The 20818-nt window shown below is 48.5% G+C and overlaps 2 protein-coding genes across 4 annotated transcripts in view; both read left to right on the top strand.

Moving 5' to 3' along the window:
• Nucleotides 1–775: 775 nt before the first annotated feature.
• On the top strand, nt 776–18186 carry LOC144159501 (chitin deacetylase 7-like). 2 transcript variants are annotated; one of them, XM_077691031.1, is made up of 6 exons: nt 776–881; nt 4934–5061; nt 5978–6412; nt 7966–8178; nt 9302–9544; nt 15569–18186. In XM_077691031.1, the coding sequence occupies exons 3-6, from the start codon at nt 6048–6050 to the stop codon at nt 16098–16100; spliced, it is 1353 nt and encodes a 450-aa protein (XP_077547157.1). In that variant the 5' UTR covers nt 776–881; nt 4934–5061; nt 5978–6047; the 3' UTR covers nt 16101–18186. The 2 variants fall into 2 exon arrangements, with proteins under 2 accessions (XP_077547157.1, XP_077547156.1); XM_077691030.1 differs by having other exon boundaries at nt 4934–5144.
• Nucleotides 18187–19572: 1386 nt separating this feature from the next.
• Nucleotides 19573–20818, top strand: part of LOC144159500 (uncharacterized) — a 33016-nt gene continuing 31770 nt past the window's right edge. Inside the window, exons 1-2 of one of the 2 annotated variants that reach the window (XM_077691028.1) lie at nt 19573–19732; nt 20515–20550. In XM_077691028.1, coding sequence (XP_077547154.1) covers nt 19720–19732; nt 20515–20550 — 49 coding nt within the window. In that variant the 5' untranslated portion in view covers nt 19573–19719. The remainder of the gene's footprint in view (nt 19733–20514; nt 20551–20818) is intronic. The other variant, XM_077691029.1, reaches the window with a different exon arrangement.

Genomic DNA, 20818 nt, shown 5'->3' with positions numbered 1-20818 from the left:
TTGGGGGGTTCGGATGCGTTTTTTTTTTTTAACAGCGGATCTGTTGTCCGTCTGCTGTAGGCCGTGCGTCACGAGGGGGTAAGAACATCTTGATGGTAGCGCACTTACCCACGGACACTTAGAAAGAAGACAACAAACCGTTTGTCGTCTCCTTTCTTGGTATCCGCGCGTAACTGCGCTACCATCAATATGTTCCAAATGCAATACCAACTAGCCCAGTTGTCACTTTTTCTACGAAGAGGTAGGAGCCGGTTCCCAGACCCACCGATGGAGGGCACAGTGCTCTCGCAGGGGTGGGCTCCTCTCCTTCCTGCTAGGGGAGTGAGAGGGAGAGGGCCTCCCTCCGCTGACGTTTAGCTGCCGATTTCTTTGCGCAAACCGTATAACCAGAGTCCTTCAAAGCATCGAAAGACTCTGGTATAACTTACGCGGCTACGGCGCTGCCGTTCTTGGGCGAGCACCCATTGACGTTCGAGCCGACACAAGGGAACCACCGCTCCGCTATTTCAGCAGATTTCACTCTGTGTGTAACTGGGTTTAATTTCTCTTTTCCAAGCCATTTCTATGGCGCTACGTGTCTTGCCCGTAGCCATCATATACGCGTTCATTTCTCGATATCTGGCTGTGCAGCGGAACTGATCGGCGAGCGTTAAATTTGTGCCGGTTTCGAAGCAGCTGCGGAATGCGGTCGTTCGATTTCCTGCGTCGCTTTAGGCTTTGTCCACGTGCGGCTGCATTCGGCTTGTTCTTCACCCCGTGCGCCTGCTTTAACCGAGGTCGCTGCACCGTCCTTTCGACGAGGATCGGTGCTCGCTCGCCGTCATTTCGCGACGGCTGCCTGTAGCGATAGCCTGCTCCCTGCGGCTGAAGCCTTGACGAAGGTAAGAGAGGTCAGTGCGCTGGGCGCGTTCGCTGGCTGGTTGCTTGTTTCTTAAAGGGGCCATGGAGACAAACACAGTGAAAGCTCGTTAATTCGAACTCGGTTAATTCGAATTTACGGTAAATTCGAACTGACGCCCTGGTCCCGGCACAGCCCGGTACATTTCAATGGGGAAAAGCTCCCGATAATTCGAACGCTTTCGGTATCTATAGAACGGAAAATTCGAACTGGGATCCCCTGGTTTCCATCGCTCCTCGCCGAAGAAGTCGGCCCAGAGTGGTTACAGTGTGTTGCAAACCCAAACCAAATCAAATTTACTTGAGATGCAAAAGAACGAAACAGAGAAACAACAACGTGGCGTGCGCCTTAAGCTTCTGCGACAGCTTTTTTCGCTTCCGCAGCGGGCGCCGCGCCGCCGGCCTCACTGCTCCGGCAAATGCCGTTGCAGGTTTTCGTTGTGCCGCGGCATGGAGGTGCCGCGGTCACTGGTCTGGGTTTGCAATCACGTGACGTGCGCAACAAGCGTGTAGTAGCGTATAATTCGCGATAACGACTCCAGAGCTGGCTACTTTGTCTTCTTCCCGCGCAGTGTGGTGCGATGTCCATTCAATCTAGCGCCCGCGCGATAATTGGAACGCCGCTTAATTCGAACCATTTTATGGTCCCCTTCGAGTTCTAATTAACGAGCTTTTACTGTACTAGTTTGGGTCATTAAAAGAAGTGTTTGGTCCTGGTAACAATGATACCATACCCGAAATCCCGGGCCATCTCCACTGACGTGAAACCGGTGGGGAAATGGAAGGGGGGGGGGGGTAGAGGTATACAGCTTTGCAGTAAAAGTCTCCTGTCTTTGAAGCACGAAGCGTTCTAGCGCGAGGCGTACACAAGTGTCCCGGTGTTTTAGTACCGTGACTACATGAGACCACGGTTACGACGACGACATGAGAAGCCGGCAGCGGGAGCCCTAAGCGACTTTGCCCCTAAAATCGAGATATTAAGGAAAGCAGATGAAGCAGTGACCACTCCCCAGCCATTTTCTGGCGAAGCAGCTATGACGTAACAAAATCTTGTTGGGGTGGTTGGCTGGCGCCGACCTTAGCCGCCGCCGCCAAGAAATATGCCTTGGCAATTGTGGTGGGGCCTCTAGTTCCGTTTGATCTCATTACGTGAATGCTAAAACGCCGTTATCACACTGAATACTATGTTCTTAGTGCGGACTTAGTGCTAATTCTTTCAAACTGAAACAGGTTGTGTGTTGTCTTTATGGAGGAACTTACTAATGCATGACCCACGGGCTTAAAAAGCATCGTGTACCAATACGAAAACGTTTACAAGTCTAGTGAAACGTTCTCAACGGCGTAGTTTGCCTGTTTTAGAACTGTACCACTTCTTTAACGAAACAAAACATAAATAGGAAACACTTTCGTTTATGTAGTTCTCTCCAGATGACGCTATAGCTGCCTAGAAAGTGAGAGTTTTGTGTCTATTTCAGTACACGAGTCTCATATTCCTACAATAAGCGAACTAGGCCGTTGTGAACATCTGTATGTATTTGTAAAAGTTTTCGTGTTCGTCCACGATGTTTTTAAGCCCGGCGGTCATGAAGTCCCATAGGAAGGCTAACAGGTGAGCCCCCTTTAAAGTAACATTGAAGTGAGTTGTATAAACATTGTCTTATTGCCTTGTCACGTCGACGCATTTTCCACCAGCAAAGTATGTTCGAAAGTGGCTTTTCACTCGTTCCCAAGCACCATACCGAACGCTTCCATGTGTTGGGAACCTGGTATCATAAGCGTGAAATTGTACACGAAGCAAGCTCTGCCTTGCGGCATTCGACCTTCAAAAATAGTTCGCGTAACCAATCAAGAATTTCTACTTGATTAGTGGTGAGGAGGATAGGGAGGAATGCTTTTAATGATGAGGAGAAGTCAGCATGGCAGCGAGCTTGGGTTGCTACTTGCTACTCCACATGAACATGAGATGTGCGAAAGTGAAAGGAAACGAAGACACAAAAACTCATACAGACACTACAAAAGCAAATAAGCACACAAACTGACAGACGCAGGATCACGCACACAGCGCACAAACACAAGTGAAGTTAAGGCAAACATTCAGAGTTTTGTTCAGGCCGGAACCACGTATGAATGACACCAAGGCCCGTGTACTCCATGTTGCCGCGGCAGTTGAGTGCCGTGGACCATTGGCGTCGCAAACTTCCATGGTGCATCAGCACGCAGTTCCAATTAAAGTTGTCTTTAAGGTTAGCCGCGGGGTGTCATAACGGGGACACACACACAGGACATGTTCTATGTCCTCACGAACACTGCGTATACGTGACAGTGAGGGGCGGCAACTCGGCGCGTCTTGTGCAAGTAGTGGCTGGTAAAAGCGACGTTGAGGCGAATGCGGTGAACGAATGCTTCGTCGCCCTTTCCCAGGCCATACGGCATTCGAAAAGTGCAGGCGGGATCAATTCTGTGTAATGCCTGATAATTTTTTGTTCCGTCCGTCCATATTGAGATTTGCAACTGCCGCGCCACGGAGTACGCAAGTGTCGCGGCGTCACGTCGAGAGAAAGGGATCGGGATGATGACACTAGATTGGGTGTGGGCCACGCAAGCTGTTTCGTCGGCCACCACATTCCCATTCACCCCACAATATCCAGATAGCCACTGTAACACTACCTCGTGAAGCATGCTGGCAGCCTGTGTACGCACAATGTGTATTTCGTGGGCCAGTTGTTCGCGCGGGAATGATGCTAGTTGTTGAAGCGCCGCCCGTGCATCTGTGAAAATCACCCACACAGAAGCTTCTTGCCCAAGAATGTACTGCAAAGCGGAGCGCAAGGCAGCAAGTTCTGAGGCCGTCGACGTTGTTTCGTGGCTTAACCTGGCCGCAATTGTGGTCCGCTTCGATGGAACCCAGATTCCGACAGCAGATGATGTGGCCGTCACCGATGCATCAGTGTAGATATGCTTGTGGTTAGGGTATAGCAATTCCACATGTGCTCTAGAGTGAGTTCTTTAGGGCTGGACTTGGCAACCTTGATTTACTGCTGATGCCCAGTATTGTGGTGACGATTCGCCAGGGTAGTACAACCAGGGCGGGAGATGAAGTGGCGCAGGGCACTTCTGACACAAGGGGGGTAGAGTGTCTTGTACCTCTAAGGCGGAGCTAGAACTCAACGGATATCCTTGGGCCCTAGTAGCCAGCCGCAGATGTAAGCGAAGCTGCTCCTCTTTCACCAGTACACTGGGTAAGAAGCGCCTAGACTCTCGTATGGTCTCCAGCGTAGAAGTTGTCTTCGGACGACCCAGACAAAACCGCGGAGCTCAGGCCTGCATACTTTCTAACAGCCTTGGGTTGATCTTGGAAAGAGGTCCGAGTACTGGGAGGCTGTACAGGAGCAGTCCTTCGCAGAGTGCTGTGTAGAGATGTAGGAGGGGCCCAACAGAACAGCCTCCTGAGCCGCTGGTCAGCATGCGTAACACCTGAGCAAAGGAGCCCAGTTTATCCTTCAGGAGACGAACGTGAGGGGACCACGTCAGCGACCTGTCGAATGTTACGCCCAGGAATCGTTGTGAATCCACAAAGGATATGGGGACCCCTGCCGCTGAAAGATGATAGCGGGAGACATCCCGCCTGCTGAAGGCTATTGCCGCACATTTCCTAGCCGAGATTTCGAGGCCACGTCTTGTCAAAAAGTCCGCAATGGAATTAATGGCTTTTTGAAGGCGAGCTCGTAAAACACGCCTGTTGCGGCCAGCGCTCCAGATGCAGATATCATCAGCATAGAGCGATATTTCATTAGTTTGTGGCACGCACTTCTCAATTCCAATTAGGCTGATATTAAACAGGGTTGGGCTTAAAATGCCGCCCTGTGGCACACCTCGCGTGAAATTGTGATGTAGCCATGACGGGTCGCAAAACGCTTGCATAGCAAAAAAACAAAAGAAAGGACAGCTGTTTTTATTTCGCAGTCCGTATACAGTGCAACTTACCCTGCTATACAGCGCCTGGCGTTACTCGACGTATGCTCGCTTATTTTTGCAGGCTGAAATTACGCAGCTGCTCAAAAGTGCGTGATATCCTGCAAGCATTTGCGTGCGGGTTCGCGACCGTGATGCTTCAAGCGCGGCTGCTGTGCTAGTTTTTTGCGGCTTTCTTTCCAGTGCACGCAGGTAAGTGGGGCACTCCTCATATCTAAAAAGAATAAACCGCGCACAACAACGCAACACAAGAAAGTCCAAGCAGACACAGCACGGTATGTGTTCGTACTCCTTTTCTTGTCTTCTGCTGTACTGCGCTGATTATTCTTCTTAAAATTGTAGAAACTCGCCCAATCTTCCATTTTAGCACTACTGATCTTGTTGTAAAAATATTTTTTTGGACCTCAAACAGACCCTCATTCTTTCGGGTTCTTCGCCTTAATTATCTGTAGAACGTTCTCAATCTACGGGTTAAAGCAAGCACGCGACTTTTTCTACTTTTTTTTATACGAGGTTTAGTACGCGTCTATTCACTTCACCGAACTTGGTTGGGATAAGATAGGGGAGGGGGGGGGGGCAAACTGTGCATTATATTAATGATCATTCAAGCTAGATTTTATCACAATTCCTTTCAATTCTCTTCAACGCATACACGTGCCTCGCCCTGTTGCGTGTATTTTCGCGTGTATACATATGCCGTCGTTCTCAGAAAGCCACTTCGGGCCTGGAATAGCGTTACGCTCCCCTTTGTGCTATCATCAGCCTCTTTATTCCGAGTCGTATACTTCACGAAATTCCGTCGAATGATATTATTTATTTGTGTTACGTGGGTTACGTTACTACGAGCTTGATCGTTACATCGTCGGCATGACGGGCTCGTTCAGATACTGTTCGCTTCCGCGTGGGAGGCTTTTATATCATTCCGTGCTTGTAGCTACCGCTTCTTACAGCGAACACTCGCCACGGATAAATGTATCCCCATCGGGTTCAATTCAGCTTCAAGAACCCCATCCTCAGTATAAACCTAATTATAGCCATTAATTGACTGACTTGTCGTGTCTAGTGCATTTTCTTAGTACGCTCTCGTTTGTTTCCTCTACCGTTTTAGGTGACACAAGCTTCCGCCATTTTTACGAACTACCGTCTTCCCTCTGGACCCTTGAAGCAAGTAATGCGTCATGACGTCATCGGCCTTCCTTTTACTTCTATCGAGTTTGTGCAGCGGTATTGCAACCTCGGAACCTGCAAAGTGTGATCCGAGCAAGTGTCGTCTGGAGGACAACTGTCTCTGCGTGAGCATGCAGCCTCCCGGAAACCTGAGCGTGGAGGAGATGCCCCAGTTCGTGATGCTGACCTTCGATGACACCGTCAACGATCAGAACATGGACTTCTACCGCGAGCTGCTCTTTCCGGGCAGGCGGAAGAACAGGGCCAACGGCTGCAACATGGCCGCCACTTTTTTCGTGTCGGCTGGCTTCACCGACTACAGCTTCGTGCACGAGCTGCACAGCGTCGGCAGCGAGATTGCGTTGCACTCGATCACGTGAGAGCGGGTCTTGTTTGTGTACTGAGGGTGGGTCTACATCCAAGAGCACTCCGCACTCCGTTTTTTGACTACCCATAAAGCAGTTTGAATGGGGTGGAGTGCATGCGGCCGGCATTCTCAGATAACGAATGATGCCAGCCTAACACTGTCCCTGAAGAGGAAAATGTATGACAGCTGCATCTTAGTGGTAATAATTTACGGGGCAGAAACTTGGAGGCTCACTAAAAGGTTTCAACTTAAATTGAGGACGACTCAGCGAGTAATGGAACGGAAGATGATAGGTGTAACATTAAGAGACAAGAAGGGAGCGAAGTGGGTCAGGGAAAAAACGAGTGCTAAGAACATATTAGTAGAAATTAAGAAGAAGAAATGGGTGTGGGCAGGGCATGTAATGCGAAGGCAAGATAATGGTTGGTCACTAAGAGTAACAGAGTGGATCCCTAGAGAAGGCAAGCCTGGAAGGGGGCGGCAGAAAGTTAGACGGGCACATGAGATCGAGAAGTCTGCGGAGATAAATTGGTCGCAGTTAGAGCAGGACCCGGATGCTATCTATCGGAGATGCCTTTGTCCTTTCAGTGGGCGTATACAGGATGGTGATGATGATGATGATGATGGGGGGGGGCGGTGATGGAAGCAGGTTGAAAGACAAAAGCACTCCCTTACCAGATAAGGATCTGGCCACCCTGATGCAGCAGGGCTTGCTACGCCAGATGGGGATGGCCATATATATAGTGATATGCAGTGAATCTAGGCAACTACGGGGACAGCAGTGAGAGGGCGAACAAAAATCGTTCAAAAGGAGGTGCACAAAACTTCTTCAAGCAACGTTTGGACGGAAGCAAAATTTGAAGGTGAAACTGTATAGGTAAACGCCGAAGACTATTCTAGGACCATGCACCAGCCCCTCAAAGCAGCAGCATGCAAGGCTCTAAAAAGTTTGTTTTCCTATTCAGAGGACATTAGTCGCATTTCAAAATTGTGAATTCTGTGACGCAATCTAAAGATAGTCCGTCAAGCACGTCAAGCCACGTCAGTTTTTTTTCCTTCCTGCCTCCTGCCCACCTCCTTTTGGGACCTTTGTTACCTACATCCCCAATCATCAGCGGAGAAGCATGTAGGCGATTGTAAACGCCGGCATAACTCTCTACCATTTAAATAGAGAGCCTCTCTCTCTCTCTCTCTCTCTCTCTCTCTCTCTCTCTCTCTCTCTCTCTCTCTCTCTCTCTCTCTCTCTCTCTCTCTCTCTCTCTCTCTCTCTCTCTCCGTCTAAATGTTGAATAAAAATAAAATGAAAACGCTGAAATAGGAAGGGAAGAACACCAAACCAATAAAAAGGAAAAATATGAACATCCCATCGCAAACGAGTATGCCGTACGGTTAAATCCCATTAATCAAATTTAAGAGCAGAGTATTTCTCAGATTGCAATGGGCCTGGAGCCACAAAGTGAATCCCCCCGAACAGACGTTGAGAAAGTCAAATGAGGAATTAGCGCGTATACTTACACCCAGAAATCACGCTCGCAATTATTGTCGGCCACGTTGGTGCGCAGGCATCGGAACAACCGTACATACTGGAGGACCCTGGCCGTCGAAGGCTGGGAGGACGAGTTCGTCGGCTTGCGTGGGTTCCTTCGGGACCACGCCCTCATCCCGGAGGAAGACATGGTGGGAGCACGGGCGCCGTTTATCGAGATCGGCGGCGGTGAAAGCCACGTGATGATGCAGAAGAACGGCATTCTCTACGATTCTTCAGTCTCCGTGAGGTAAAAATGCTGCGCCGTGACCTTGCGTTATGGCGTAACATGGCACTTGCGAGGCAACAGCAGTTAAAAGTCCTTCCCGAGCGCTCCACAAGCGTTCAAACTTGGCTTATGTACAAGCAATTCGTTTTACGTGACTTGCTGTGACGGGTCCGGGGAAGGGGCTATTGTCCATATGTATACTTTTAAATGGGACCGTAATTTTTGCACGGAAAAATTCCACTTGTTTCCTAGACAGTAAACAATCTGTTTTTTCAATCTCTTGCGCTAAACTTTAAGGCAGGCAAATCAAAATTTGGAAAAATTTGGCATCTATATTCAGTAACAATCTTAATGCAAAGTGTGCCTAACTTGCATGAAGCGCATTGTGTATTGGTGTTGAAGTGCTGACGCAAATCCTGAGGACGTTCAAGTGAGAGGTCGGGGTGACTGTTCCCCTTTCGCAGCTGCTCTCTCTGAGAGTGCATTGGAATAGGGTATACACTGAGTAACATGCGCAAGGGGCGGAAAGGGGGTAATATGCGAGGTTACTTACCTGCAAAACATTAAATAACGACTACCAATAATTCTACTTCTGCTGTAAGCTACATAGGAGTCTCACGTGACTTTAATATGTGCGCTTCCACAACGAACAGCCGTTTTGCTATTCGCTTGAAAATAATAAAAATAAAACCTAACAAAATGTTCGTCCGATCATGTACAGTACGTCCGTGGCATCCCGAACTGTTTACTTTTAATTTAGGATTGACCCGTTGTTTAGTTTTTTTGCGGTATTGTTTGTTTGTTTCCCTTGACTTTTTCCCCCTTTCACGATCTCCCTTTACTTCTTGAGGTGGCCCCTCCCGAAACCGGGGCATGACATATCATGTGCGCAAACTTTTTTTTGTCGTCACCTCTGCACATGAGTTGTAAGAAGGACGCGGACAAAGACACTTATTGGACGCCCATGTGGAAGTTCATATTTTTTTCTCTTAAGTCGATTTCTTGCATCTTGTTTCGTGTGTGTTCAGTGAGTGGCACCACAGAAGAAGTAAGAGTATACGCTTTGCTATACCCAAGATATTTCCTGTTTCTTTTCGAACTATGGCGTCAGACAAATCGCGTAAATAAAACTTTTGTTCATCAGTTACAGGCAAGGGCCTTCGAAGCTACCGCTGTACCCGTACACGCTGGACTACGGCTTGCAGACCGAGTGCGAAATCAAGGCTTGTCCCGGAGGTGTCTACAAGGGTCTCTGGACTGTGCCCTTGAACAGGTTCTACCGAACGGCGCCTTACGACGACGGATCGCACGTCCACAGCACCTGCCCGTTGGCCGACGGCTGCTGCCCGAAGCCCATCACAGCCGATGACATGTTCGGCTATCTGAGGTAAAGTTCATGTGCACAGGTAGGAAGGTGTACCAACGCTTGAGACTCATTGTGTGCCTTCAGGTAAAAACATCGATCGGATTATCGCTCAATGTGCTGCTGACGAAACGTGGATACCTTTTTTGGCCGTTCCTTCATTTCAACAGGGAGGAACACTGAAAAGATGGTTCATTCCAGACCTGAGGAGAAATTGCACATCGTCAGGCTATATTAGCAGGCAGTTGCGTATTCCAATGCTTCTATGCATGGTCTCTTTAGTGCATCCGTATTCGCTCTTATTATCTTTTTGTGGCCCTTCTCTTTCCTCTTAATCACCGCCCCCTTCCTCCTCGATCATTATTGTTACGGATTCCTTTTGTTCCATTTTCTCCTTGTAAGTGATGCTAACGGACAGAGACGGGCAACCGTCATCGCGATAGCATCGCAGTGGGCAACCTAGCACAGGCTACGTCCGCAAGCCGCGCATGTTTATATTTAAACACCACTCGTCAGCAGTGTCATCAGCAGGATCATAATTGTTCTCACTTCAAGCCTCTCACGTGTACTTCCAATTGTCCCTATCCTAGGTCATCCGAACCAGTTATTTTACGTGAATTTTCTTACCTTATCGATTCTCCGCGTTATCTGCCTGCCCCTTCCGTATTCCCCTATCTGCAGTTGAACTATGGGACCTTAGTCTGGATATATCTGCTCTTGTAACCTTCACCCTTTGAAAGAGTCAATAAACTCTTTTTCCCTTTCTTTCTTTTTCTCTTTCTTTCTTTCTTTCTTTCTTTCTTTCTTTCTTTCTTTCTTTCTTTCTTTCTTTCTTTCTTTCTTTCTTTCGTTCTTTCTTTCTTTCTTTCTTTTCCCTACTTCTCATCCCTTCCCTTTCTTGCCGGTCTTTAACATACTCGGCCCTACTGCACGTCTTTTTGTTAACTTCAGCTAGGATGTTTTCAACGCGGGTTTGTTCCCTAATACACGCCGTTCGTTCTTATCATCTATATTTCAATGGCCCGTTAATTTTAATAAAGAAACACCCGAATTGAACTTATCTAAACATAGGGTTAGGGAGTATGACCAAGACGTAAATCTTTTGGTGCCGTGAGTCTGCGGTTTAGTGACCCTAGAAAAGTTTTGTGTACGCGTGAGCCTTATGCGCGAATACGTGTCAGGGGAGAGACGGGTAAGTATGGGTGAGCCTGACTGAAAAACTTGGGTGTGTGTGAGAGTGAGTGAGCGCTGTGTGTACATGAGCTTTATATGGTTCTCGGGGCATCGGAGCGACCAAAAGCCAGACGCAGTTCTTAGAAAGGCATACAAACAAGCCCTGGCACTTCCTGCGAGTACCTCTTAACCTCGCCTCGCGGCTTTGGACCTGCACAACACCATCGAAGAACTTACAGAAGCCCCCCTAACGGCGCAGAAAGTAAGACTAGGTGCATGCCCAACGGGTAGGGAAATGCTAGCTACGCTTGGTTACACGGCGCCGCCCAACACGGGAAACGCTGAGGACATTCCCCCTGACATAAGGACCAGAATTCTTGTCCGACCAGTATCCCGGAATATGGCCCTTCAATATCATGAAGGAAGACGCAAAGCAAGAGCTACGGAGTTAGAAAAATAATAAGCTATTAGGTACGGGGTAAGCCCCCTGGAACCAACCTTATTTCAAGTGTGACACTTCAGTTGCTTAACGCCCAGCGGGCTGAAGAGATTGCTATTGCCATCGCCCCCTCCCAGACAAAGGCCAAAGTAATTATTACGGACTGCCAAGCCGCCTGCCGAGCGTACCAAGCAGGTAGGATTTCAAGACAAGCGCTTATTGTTCTCCTCAAACGATTCCCACAGAAGCAAGTCAAAATCATATGGACCCCGGCCCACTCTACGCTTCGCGGCAACCAGATGTCACACGTCCTGGCTCGAGAACTCACCCAACTGGCACCGCAAGTAGAGTCGGAGCGGACCCGGCATCTACTCCTCAGATACGCCGACATTACTCAACATTACCGGCTATCGAGACAATTGTACCCTCCAGTTACCCATCAGGCAACGAAAGAATGGGAAGTCATCCTGAGACAACCACAGACAAATACATACCCACACCCAACATGACTACACGCCATCCATCCTACTCTCTATGATTCCCTATGTTTTCAATAAGCAAACGATTCACATCCATACAGCATCCACTCCAGCAATCGTAGAAGACTGGAATACTCACAGAAATCATACCGAGTAAAATTAAAGTGGCGCAGAGCTTATACGGGTTAAGCGTATATTGTCGCCCCAGAGGCCAAGAAAGTAACCTTTCTCATGTCATCAAACAAACAAAGCACATTGCATCCTCTAAGCCACAATCATCGTGGGAGATTTTAACGCGGCACATCCCTTATGAGGATACAGCCACACTAACAAAAGAGGGACCTCCCTGCACTCCGTCCTCGAAGAGGAAAACTTTATTCTGCTATCGAACCTACATGCTCCAGGCAATAGTGTCTCCAAAGACACGCCCCCGAATCTCACGATTACCACAGGGAACGCTAAGACTATGTAGTCTCACACAGGGAAACCCTGGGAAGCGACCACGCTATTCTTGCCACCACAATACTTGGAAATATATACGCTGCCTCACTAGGTACAGTCAAGCTAACGGACTGGCTGAAATTTCGCAAACAAAGGAAGCAAGCCCAACTTGACGGTGCAGCCACCCTGTCCCTCACGCTAGAGGAGTGGACCACCCCAATTGGCGAGGGCACGAATCGCGTCATAAACAAGATTCACATTACCACGACGGCCCCCTGTGTAGATCCACACCTTCTCCACTTATGGGAATCAAGAAGAAGCCTAATCAAGCGATGGAAACGCCAGCGCCTCAATCGTATCGTAGCCCGAAAAAAAAAACGATAGCTTTGCTGACGGAGGAAGCAGCCCGCTATGCGGCTCACCTATGCAAAGAAAGACGGTTAGCCCTATGTGACAGTCTACACGGTACACGAACTACATGAAAGACCTGGAGACTGCTACGATATCTAATCGACCCTTCCAAAAGCAAGACAGAATCTAATCACACCATGCGAAACGGAATTCACGCCCACACAGGGGATTCCGCTGACCTCATGAAGTCCCTCCAGGATAAATACCTCCCCGTCTATCCCGACTATCCCAAAACCCCACTACCTCCATATACAGGGCAGCCAAATGTTAAACTGGATAAAGACATTTACATCCACGAAGTCAAAGCGGCATTTCACATTATCAGGCGCAACATGGCTGTGGGAGGGAACGGCATAACAAATAGCCGGCTGGGGAACTTAGATAACGAGTCCATTGTTGACCTCACGGCCCATCTCAACACGGTGTGGAGGTCAAGTCGACTCCCGGAAGAATGGAAGATGGCAGAAGTGCGCCTTAATCCAAAGTTTTGAAGGCCACCAAGCACAGCAAATCTACGCCCTATCTCTCTAAACTCGTGTTTGGAGAAGCTATTGGAACACATCATCCACAAAAAGCTACAGACCTATCTCGAACAACACAACATGTTTCCTCATACCATGTGTGGATTTTTCAGTCATCTTTGTACCCAGGACATCCTCCTTCAACTTAAACAAGAGGTTATGCTTACAGACTCCCTTGACCACCCAAAAGCCATACTGGCCCTAGATTTAAAAGGGGCATTTGATAATGTCATCCACACAGCTATAATCAAACAGCTAAACGGCCTAAACTGCGGGCAAAGTACATACACCTACGTTTGAGACTTCCTTGACGGCCGAAAAGCTATTCTCATGTTGGGTGACCTGAAATCAGATCCAGTTTCCCTCGGCAACAAGGGCACACCCCAGGGTGTCGCCCTGTCCCCCTTGCTGTTTAACATAGCCCTCTTTGGGCTCCATCCGCTCCTGGGTGTCATACCAGCCTTACGCCATGGAAAAAATGCGGCCGATATTACCATTGGACTATGCATGGTTCAGTAGGGGACCCAGGGAACAATATACAACAGGCGGTTGACATAGTAATTCAATACGCATGGCAGTGTGGCCTAAATTCTCGCCGCAGGAATCGGAGCTGCCGATTGTTACAGCAAGTAAGAAACTCACTCTTGGGTCTCCAATCATGTTCCTACAATGGATGTCCATGTAATAGTTCCGACTCCACAAGCCAGAATTTTTGGCATGCTTTTCTAAGCGCATTGCTAGAACATCCAACCGCTCAAAAGACTTAAGCACACCACACAGCAAGTCTCCCATATGATCCGCAAGATGAGTACCAAGACGAGGGGAATTCGAGAGGAGGATGTTCTGAGGCTGGTTCAAGCCTTAGTCGTATCTAGGGTAACTTACTCCCACCCGTACGCCATACTCTCCAAGACCGAAGAGGACGGGGTGGAAGCCCTGAAACGCAAGGCGTACGAACTAGCATTAGGACTACCTATCGCCACCTCAATGCAGAAACTCTTGCGGTTGGGAGTTCACAATACCGTACATGAACTACTCGAAGCCCACTATTTGAGCCAACTCTTACGTCTCAGTTCTGCCCCTACCGGTAGAGCCATTCTGTCTCAACTGCACCGGCGCTCTCCTCTGCAATACCCCAAGGCCGAGGCGACCAAGTTTCCCCATGAGATTCGCAAGTTTATTGATGTGCCCCCCCTGCCACGCAACATGTATCTCACACATCACGAGGCTGCTAGGGAAGCCCGAGCGAAAGCGATTCTTAATCAATATGGCCAAAACTCTGCCATGGTATATACAGATCGACGCCGTTTCATAGCCCGGGAAACGAGCTATGACCGCTGTGGTTTCTACTACCGAAGACCACCTTACATGCGCATTAATTCCCACCATCCACCTTTTACAGGCGGAACAAGCAGCCATATCCCTAGCCATGGCACAAAGCTCTGCAGAAATAATCATCACAGACAGCCAACAAGCATGTAGAAACTTCTCCAGCGGTTACATATCACGGCCTGCCAGTACAATTCTTTTGCAGCATTCTGATAGACATCCCGTGAGGATTATTTGGGCTCCAGCCCACTCCGCCGTGTCTGGCAACGAAGCTGCCCATCAGCGTGCCCGAGAGTTGACCCACCTGGCAAGCCAGGAGTTCGGCAAGCAGTGACAGGTCTGCCCCTCTTGTCGTTCCACGAAATCACCCAGCATTGCCGTCTGGAACGAACACTATATCCCCCTAGAACGCCACCTCCGAGGCTTCAAACGAACACATTTCTTCTCCCAAGTAGAGCCTCCACCCTGAACTCCTCGCAATGCCGCGTCTTCGAGGCTCCGGGCGCCCTCTAAAATATGCGAGACTGTGGTAAGAACCCCCCTTACCCCCTCCCCTTCCCCTCCCCTGAGAACTGGGAGACAGCACTGTCCAGCTCGGACCCTCCCATCCCCTCACGCGAGCAGTGGGAGAGTGCTGACGAGCTTCTGTCCTGAAACTGAGATTTTGCTAGCGGAAAGGGCGAAAACAGCCGGCCGTACCAGCGGAGTCTTGGACTGAAGACCCCGGCCACAATTATGATCACTTCAACTGTGTTAAAGTCTCTCTCTCTCTCTCTCTCTCTCTCTCTCTCTCTCTCTCTCTCTCTCTCTCTCTCTCTCTCTCTCTCTCTCTCTCTCTCTCTCTCTCTCTCTCTCTCTCTCTCTCTATCTATCTATCTATCTATCTATCTATCTATCTATCTATCTATCTATCTATCTCATCGAGCCGCGTGTTATATTGACGAGGTATGTAATTTTTGCGTGCGTCAGGAATCTTGGGAAGACTTCAAGTTGCTGTCCGACTTGATGCCTGCAACTTACGTAAACCCTTCTAACAACGAAGCCCTCTTACAACGAGGCTTCTTTATAAGCCGCACTTCATTAAAACGGGTATGGCTACTGCAAAGGGGACCAAGAAACAGTCTGGATGAAGGGGTTTCATCATAACAAGGGTTTACTTATTCGCTTCGTAAACGCACGTGAATCTTCGGAAAACGCAGGAAGGCCGTTTATTGGTGGTGATTTTGTTGTGATTTGCACACTCTGCTGTTCACAGGACCAACTTCGAGTACTACTACCACAAAAACCGGGCTCCGTTCCCGCTTTTCATCCACGAGAACTGGTTGTGGGTTCCAGAGCGGCGGCAGGGGCTCCTGTCCTTCATCGACTGGCTGCTAACGAAGGACGACGTCTTCCTCGTGACCGTCGCCGAAGTGGTGCACTTCATGCGAAACCCGAAGCCCCTCGGAGAGTATTCCCAGTCAAAGTGCTCCAAAGCTTCGGAATTCGCCCGCTGTCCACGAATTCACACCTGCGCTTACCCCGGGGCGTTGATCAAGGAAAACCGGTGGCTCATTGGCTGCAAACCGTGCCCCAAAATACACCCGTGGCTGCGATCACGGGCTCAGGGGGAAACCGTAGACATAGCTGTAGATGAGATCGTCGTGGATACCACGGTCGGGAGAAAGTGGTACCGGCGTACGGACTACGTTTTAATGCTTGGTTTCGTCGCTATTTTCTGTTTGTACTTCTGTTTGGGGCGGTTTACGGTGTGGTGCTGGAATTGGCGTCGGGAGAAGATTTCTTAAGTTGGCTTGGACTTGTCGGTGCGTACACGAGCTTTTAGTATGAGGCGTATGGGCCATTCGCGTATACACATAGATTTTGTGCCAGGGAAGGGTGTCAGGGCCCCTTTCCTGCAGGAGACATCCCTGGTGCTGGGGTGCTTGGTACGAGGCTCTAGCTATGTTCTCTCCCCCAATTCACGCGGGTATACGCTCAGCTGGTCCACCCACTGATCGTATGTAGGATTGGGGATTGGAGTTAAGGTTGGGGTTCGTTGGAACCCCCACACCATGAGCTGCAGGGTACCATGTAAATGAAGCGTTTGCTTTTTTTTTTCGAAATGAGCCAAAGCCACACACCAAAATTAAGTTAGATACTGCAAGTCAAAACTGCAGTGACAAGAAAAACTCGGCAACTTTCCCCTTAAAAAAATTCCCTCGCACTTCTCCGAGGGGGAGAGTGTGTAAGTGCGAATGCACGGTTGTTGATTGCGCGATTACGGTGGATATCGTGATCTTGGAGTGGAGAGGAGGCGCCCAACACCCGCAGTCACTGAGCGGAGAGAGGAGGAGGAGAGTAGCGCCCGCCGTTACGGCGAGGGCTACACGAGCGCCCTCACGCGTCGGAATGCGGAGCGCCCGCTACGCGAGCGAGAGCTCTCCCGCCCGAAGTGGAGAGGAGGCGCCCAACACCCGCAGTCACTGAGCGGAGAGAGGAGGAGGAGAGTAGCGCGCGCCCATCTCCCCCCGTTGCTAGGGAAGACGAGGAGGAAGACGAGGAGCGCGCGCACCCGCAGCTGTTGCTATGCAGACAACGTCGGCGGATGATTCAGGCTCGCTTAAGAAGTGCATTCGCACTTAAAAGAGGTGGCCAAAAAAGGTGAGATAACTGCCTGCAAACATGTATACGCAAATCGTATTTCGTAACAAAAATGAGCCAGATTGTGCTGCGGCACGGATCGCATAGAGCCAAATCCATTTTCCCAATGGGAGTTTGCTCTTGGCTTGACTGTTCGGGCTGTTTCTTGAGTGTTTTCGGTTTTTCTTTTTTTTTTCTTTTCTGGCGCCTGCTACAGACCGGTATACTTACTTTAATCACACGGTTCTCTCCCACATTTCTCCATCACTCTTCCAACACGACTGCCGCACTTGCAGCGTCCCTCTCACTACCTACCACTTGGTGCAATAATGCCCAGACAACCCTAAACCCTTCCCCAACCCATCACCTGAGCAGTGAAAGTTTGCGCTGACCAGCTCGGCTCCGGAGCGACAACAAGCTCTGGTCGACCGGGCACTGGAATCAGCGTGGGCTCGCGGCCTCCTGGACTTGGGAGGCTGACCATTTCCGCTCTCACTTCTTTTCCTTTAGGATAAATAAACGTTCATCTCTCTCTCTCTCTCGGAGTGGGATTATCATGTATTCAGGCGGCAATTAAGAGATCGGCGAAAGATCTGTTCCCAAATGTCGACGACAAAGTGAACAGAAGAGGAAGTGACCGAAATTAAACTGAGAGATGTGAAACAATAATTTCTTCTCGTCTACTTCCCTACGGAGTAAATCTGGTGGTTTTATATTGTTTTACTCCCATATTCGCCATTTTAGTACTTAACCAACTAGCCACCGCTTACAAGCCAAGGAAAATCCCTATACGATCAACTTTGTTAAGGTGAAGAAGATGATATGAGCAGCCTTCCTGTGAAGCGCTTTGGAAATCCATGGTAAGGCAATTAAGACCTTGCTTACTTCATGAGTGACTTCAAGCGTGCCCAACAAAATTATCCAACGGAAGAATTCAAAAAGAGCTGCAGCTAATGCTGCCAAGAGGACCCTCGTGCTCTTCATTTATAGTTCCACTGTTCTTGAAGCCCTGTTGCATATGTCTAATGCCCTTCACGTCCAAACTCCATCGTACTATTCTTGAAAGTCAATTTAAATAAAGTTCTCAGAAGAATACCCCATAAAATTGAATTTTTCAATTCAATACGAGCCGAGTGCGAACTTATCGTTCTAATTTTGGTCAAATTCACCGCATAATCTTTAATTACTTGTGACCACCAACTTACCCTACGTGGCATATGTAAAACAAATCTCGTAATAACAATTGGTAGAATTACAAAAAAGCTTCTCAAATGACAGAAGTATCATGTAACGAAAAAAAAAATAAAAGCCGTTCCACTAAACGTGAAAGCGGTCGGAACTGCAGATTAGTGATTCGCCATAATTGGCTGTGGCGCCGTTATCCGCTCACTGCTACACTGCTACCACCCCTCACGCTCTTTTCAAATTTCCCGCCTTCGCAGTGCTTGCGCGCCTCCTGTCTGAAACATTGCGAGTGGGAGTTTTTTTTTTTTGTGTGTGTGTGTGTGTGTGTGTGTGTGTGTGTGTGTGTGTGTGCGTGCGTGTGCGTGCGTGTGTGTGTGTGTGCGTGCGTGCGTGCGTGCGTGCGTGCGTGCGCGCACGCACGCACTTGCAAAACGTCGTTAAATTCACAGGCTCAAAGTTTTTTTTTTTTTTTAATAACGACAAACTGTCAATCCACAGTACGTGAGTTGCATCTAAAACACCGCTTACGACAAGACAAACACGACATCGTCAGACTCATTCATTAGCACCGTATTTAGCCAGTACGAACCTTTTCAAATACTCATAGGGTGCGTTCCAATTTACCGTTTAGACAGCTTCGTTGCCGTCTTCGCGGACAGTACGCCATGTTAAGCCCCGTTCCAATTCGAACGAAGCAGTCAAAGAAGACTGCTTCGAAGAGACAGCATCGAAGTCAGCAACGATGCAGGCTACCTTCCTGTCTAAACTAATAAGTGACGCCAGCGCCACCTTTTTGCGTAATAATGTTAAAACAAAAGCACTTGTTCCTTTATTTAAATATTTAGTAAAAGTTACTAGTGATGAAGATGGCTTTGTTTAATTTTTTAATTACGTAACATTTGTAATAACAACGGTAATAATAGTGACGAAACTTGCGGCTTGCACAACTCAACATGTCTGCTATGACGCTGTCGTCATGCTGTCGTCTGCGCTGGTGTTGCGCTTGCGACCACGGCGCCGTTCCAATTTTATTCCTTTAGACGTCTAGTTAGACTGCTTTGTAGGCTGTCTACGAAGCTGTCCGCGAATTGGAACGCAGCCATACTTTCCCCGAACAATAAACGACTGGAACTGCTTACCCCGGTCTTCAACCGACACGGTTCAATCACTTGATTGTATTGAACCATGACCCATGTTTTGTACGTATGTATTTTGGGGTCCTTCAATGTGCCTGCAGTATTCTGCAAATAAATAAAATAAAAACACGAAACAGCCGCAATAAAATAAATACAAATATGCCTGTGCAATGTTCTTGTTTGATTTAGTGGCACCATTTTTAGTGGCACTAGGGGGCATATTTGTGCGCGTATAAGCCGCACCAACATTTTTTTGTTAAAGTAGTTTCGCTTTCGGCCACCAGGGAACGCCACGTGTCCTTCCCGCGCTTTGTCCAATGCCGCCAATGCCAGCATCTGGCATCTGTCAGACGCTTGTGTGCGTGCAAGAGGCGCCTCGTACGAAATTGAAGAGTTCTTGACTGCGCTTGACATTTCGTGTCTCTTTTCGCTGCTTCAATTCAACGCAACCAAAACGTCCGCGATGGAGACTGCTGGTAAGCTTTCTACGTTACAGTCCGACTGCTTGTGTTGTCAGCGTTGATTCTTTGTTTGGCAGGGTTCTTTGCCGAAAAAAATCTTAAGCCTACCAAAATACGCTTTGTTTTCAAAGCGGTACGTTGTTTTTTCGTAGTTGTAGCACAAAACTCGGTTTTGTGAATGTGCTTGCGTGTGCCATTGGTTTGTTTTGATTTTGTGAAGTTCTGTGCAATTTCTGGTGCTTTTGGGGGGGTATTTAGGCCATTCCTGCGCGTTTGTCTGAATTAGCGTCTCTGCCTTGCTCGTGTTTGAACTTGTGTGCGCTGAAGCGCCATATCTCTCACTACGCACATGTTGGCAATAAACATCTCTTGCGAAGCTAAAGAGCTGTTGTGAATGAAGTTTGAGGCACGCAATATTTTTCTTCGCATGATTTTTTGTCACGGCGTATTTTTCTTCGCATTACTTTTTGTCACGGCGCATTTGGGTATCGCGAAAGATTTTCGGAGGAGGTAAAATTAGGAACAAGTTGCGAAAGGTGCAGGCTTTTTTTTTTTTGCGATTCATAGGATTAGCCTCCACACAGTTTATTTTTCTTTGACAGTTGTTGGTTCTCTAACATTGTTTCCTAATGTAGTACAGTTGTTTTCTAGTTTCTGCTGATAACGGTTTTTGTCTCGCTTCGGAAAGTGAACTCTCGCGATAACATCGATTCACTTCGGACTGCTCAGCGACGTTCTTTCGAGCCCACACCGATGATATCTCCGCTCATTGTTTTACCAAGGGTGGTTTCTTTCAGATATCAAGTCCGCTGGTGGGGATGTCGCCGCGGAACGTAAGTACACCGCACCTTTTACATTAGGCAGTTTTAGCATATCGGTACCGCGTTTGCGTTACCGTTTACCGGGTTTGCGGGAGTCGACTGCGCATGCGCGAGAGTTACCGTGAACGGTAACTTACCGGCACAGGCTTTACTGTCGCCAACGAGCTTCCTGAGCAGACGAAGTTTACCTTCGCGTATTGATTACAGCAAATGCAGTGCGGTCGGCGCTTTATGCTTGGTACGGCCGAATAAAGTAATCTTACTTGATGCTGTTTATTAC

The sequence above is a fragment of the Haemaphysalis longicornis genome, unplaced genomic scaffold (genome assembly GCF_048455015.1).
Source record: "Haemaphysalis longicornis isolate Haplotype H1 unplaced genomic scaffold, Haemaphysalis longicornis Haplotype H1 scaffold_10, whole genome shotgun sequence".
NCBI lineage: Eukaryota > Metazoa > Arthropoda > Arachnida > Ixodida > Ixodidae > Haemaphysalis > Haemaphysalis longicornis.
This window is presented reverse-complemented; position numbering and strand designations above follow the sequence as displayed.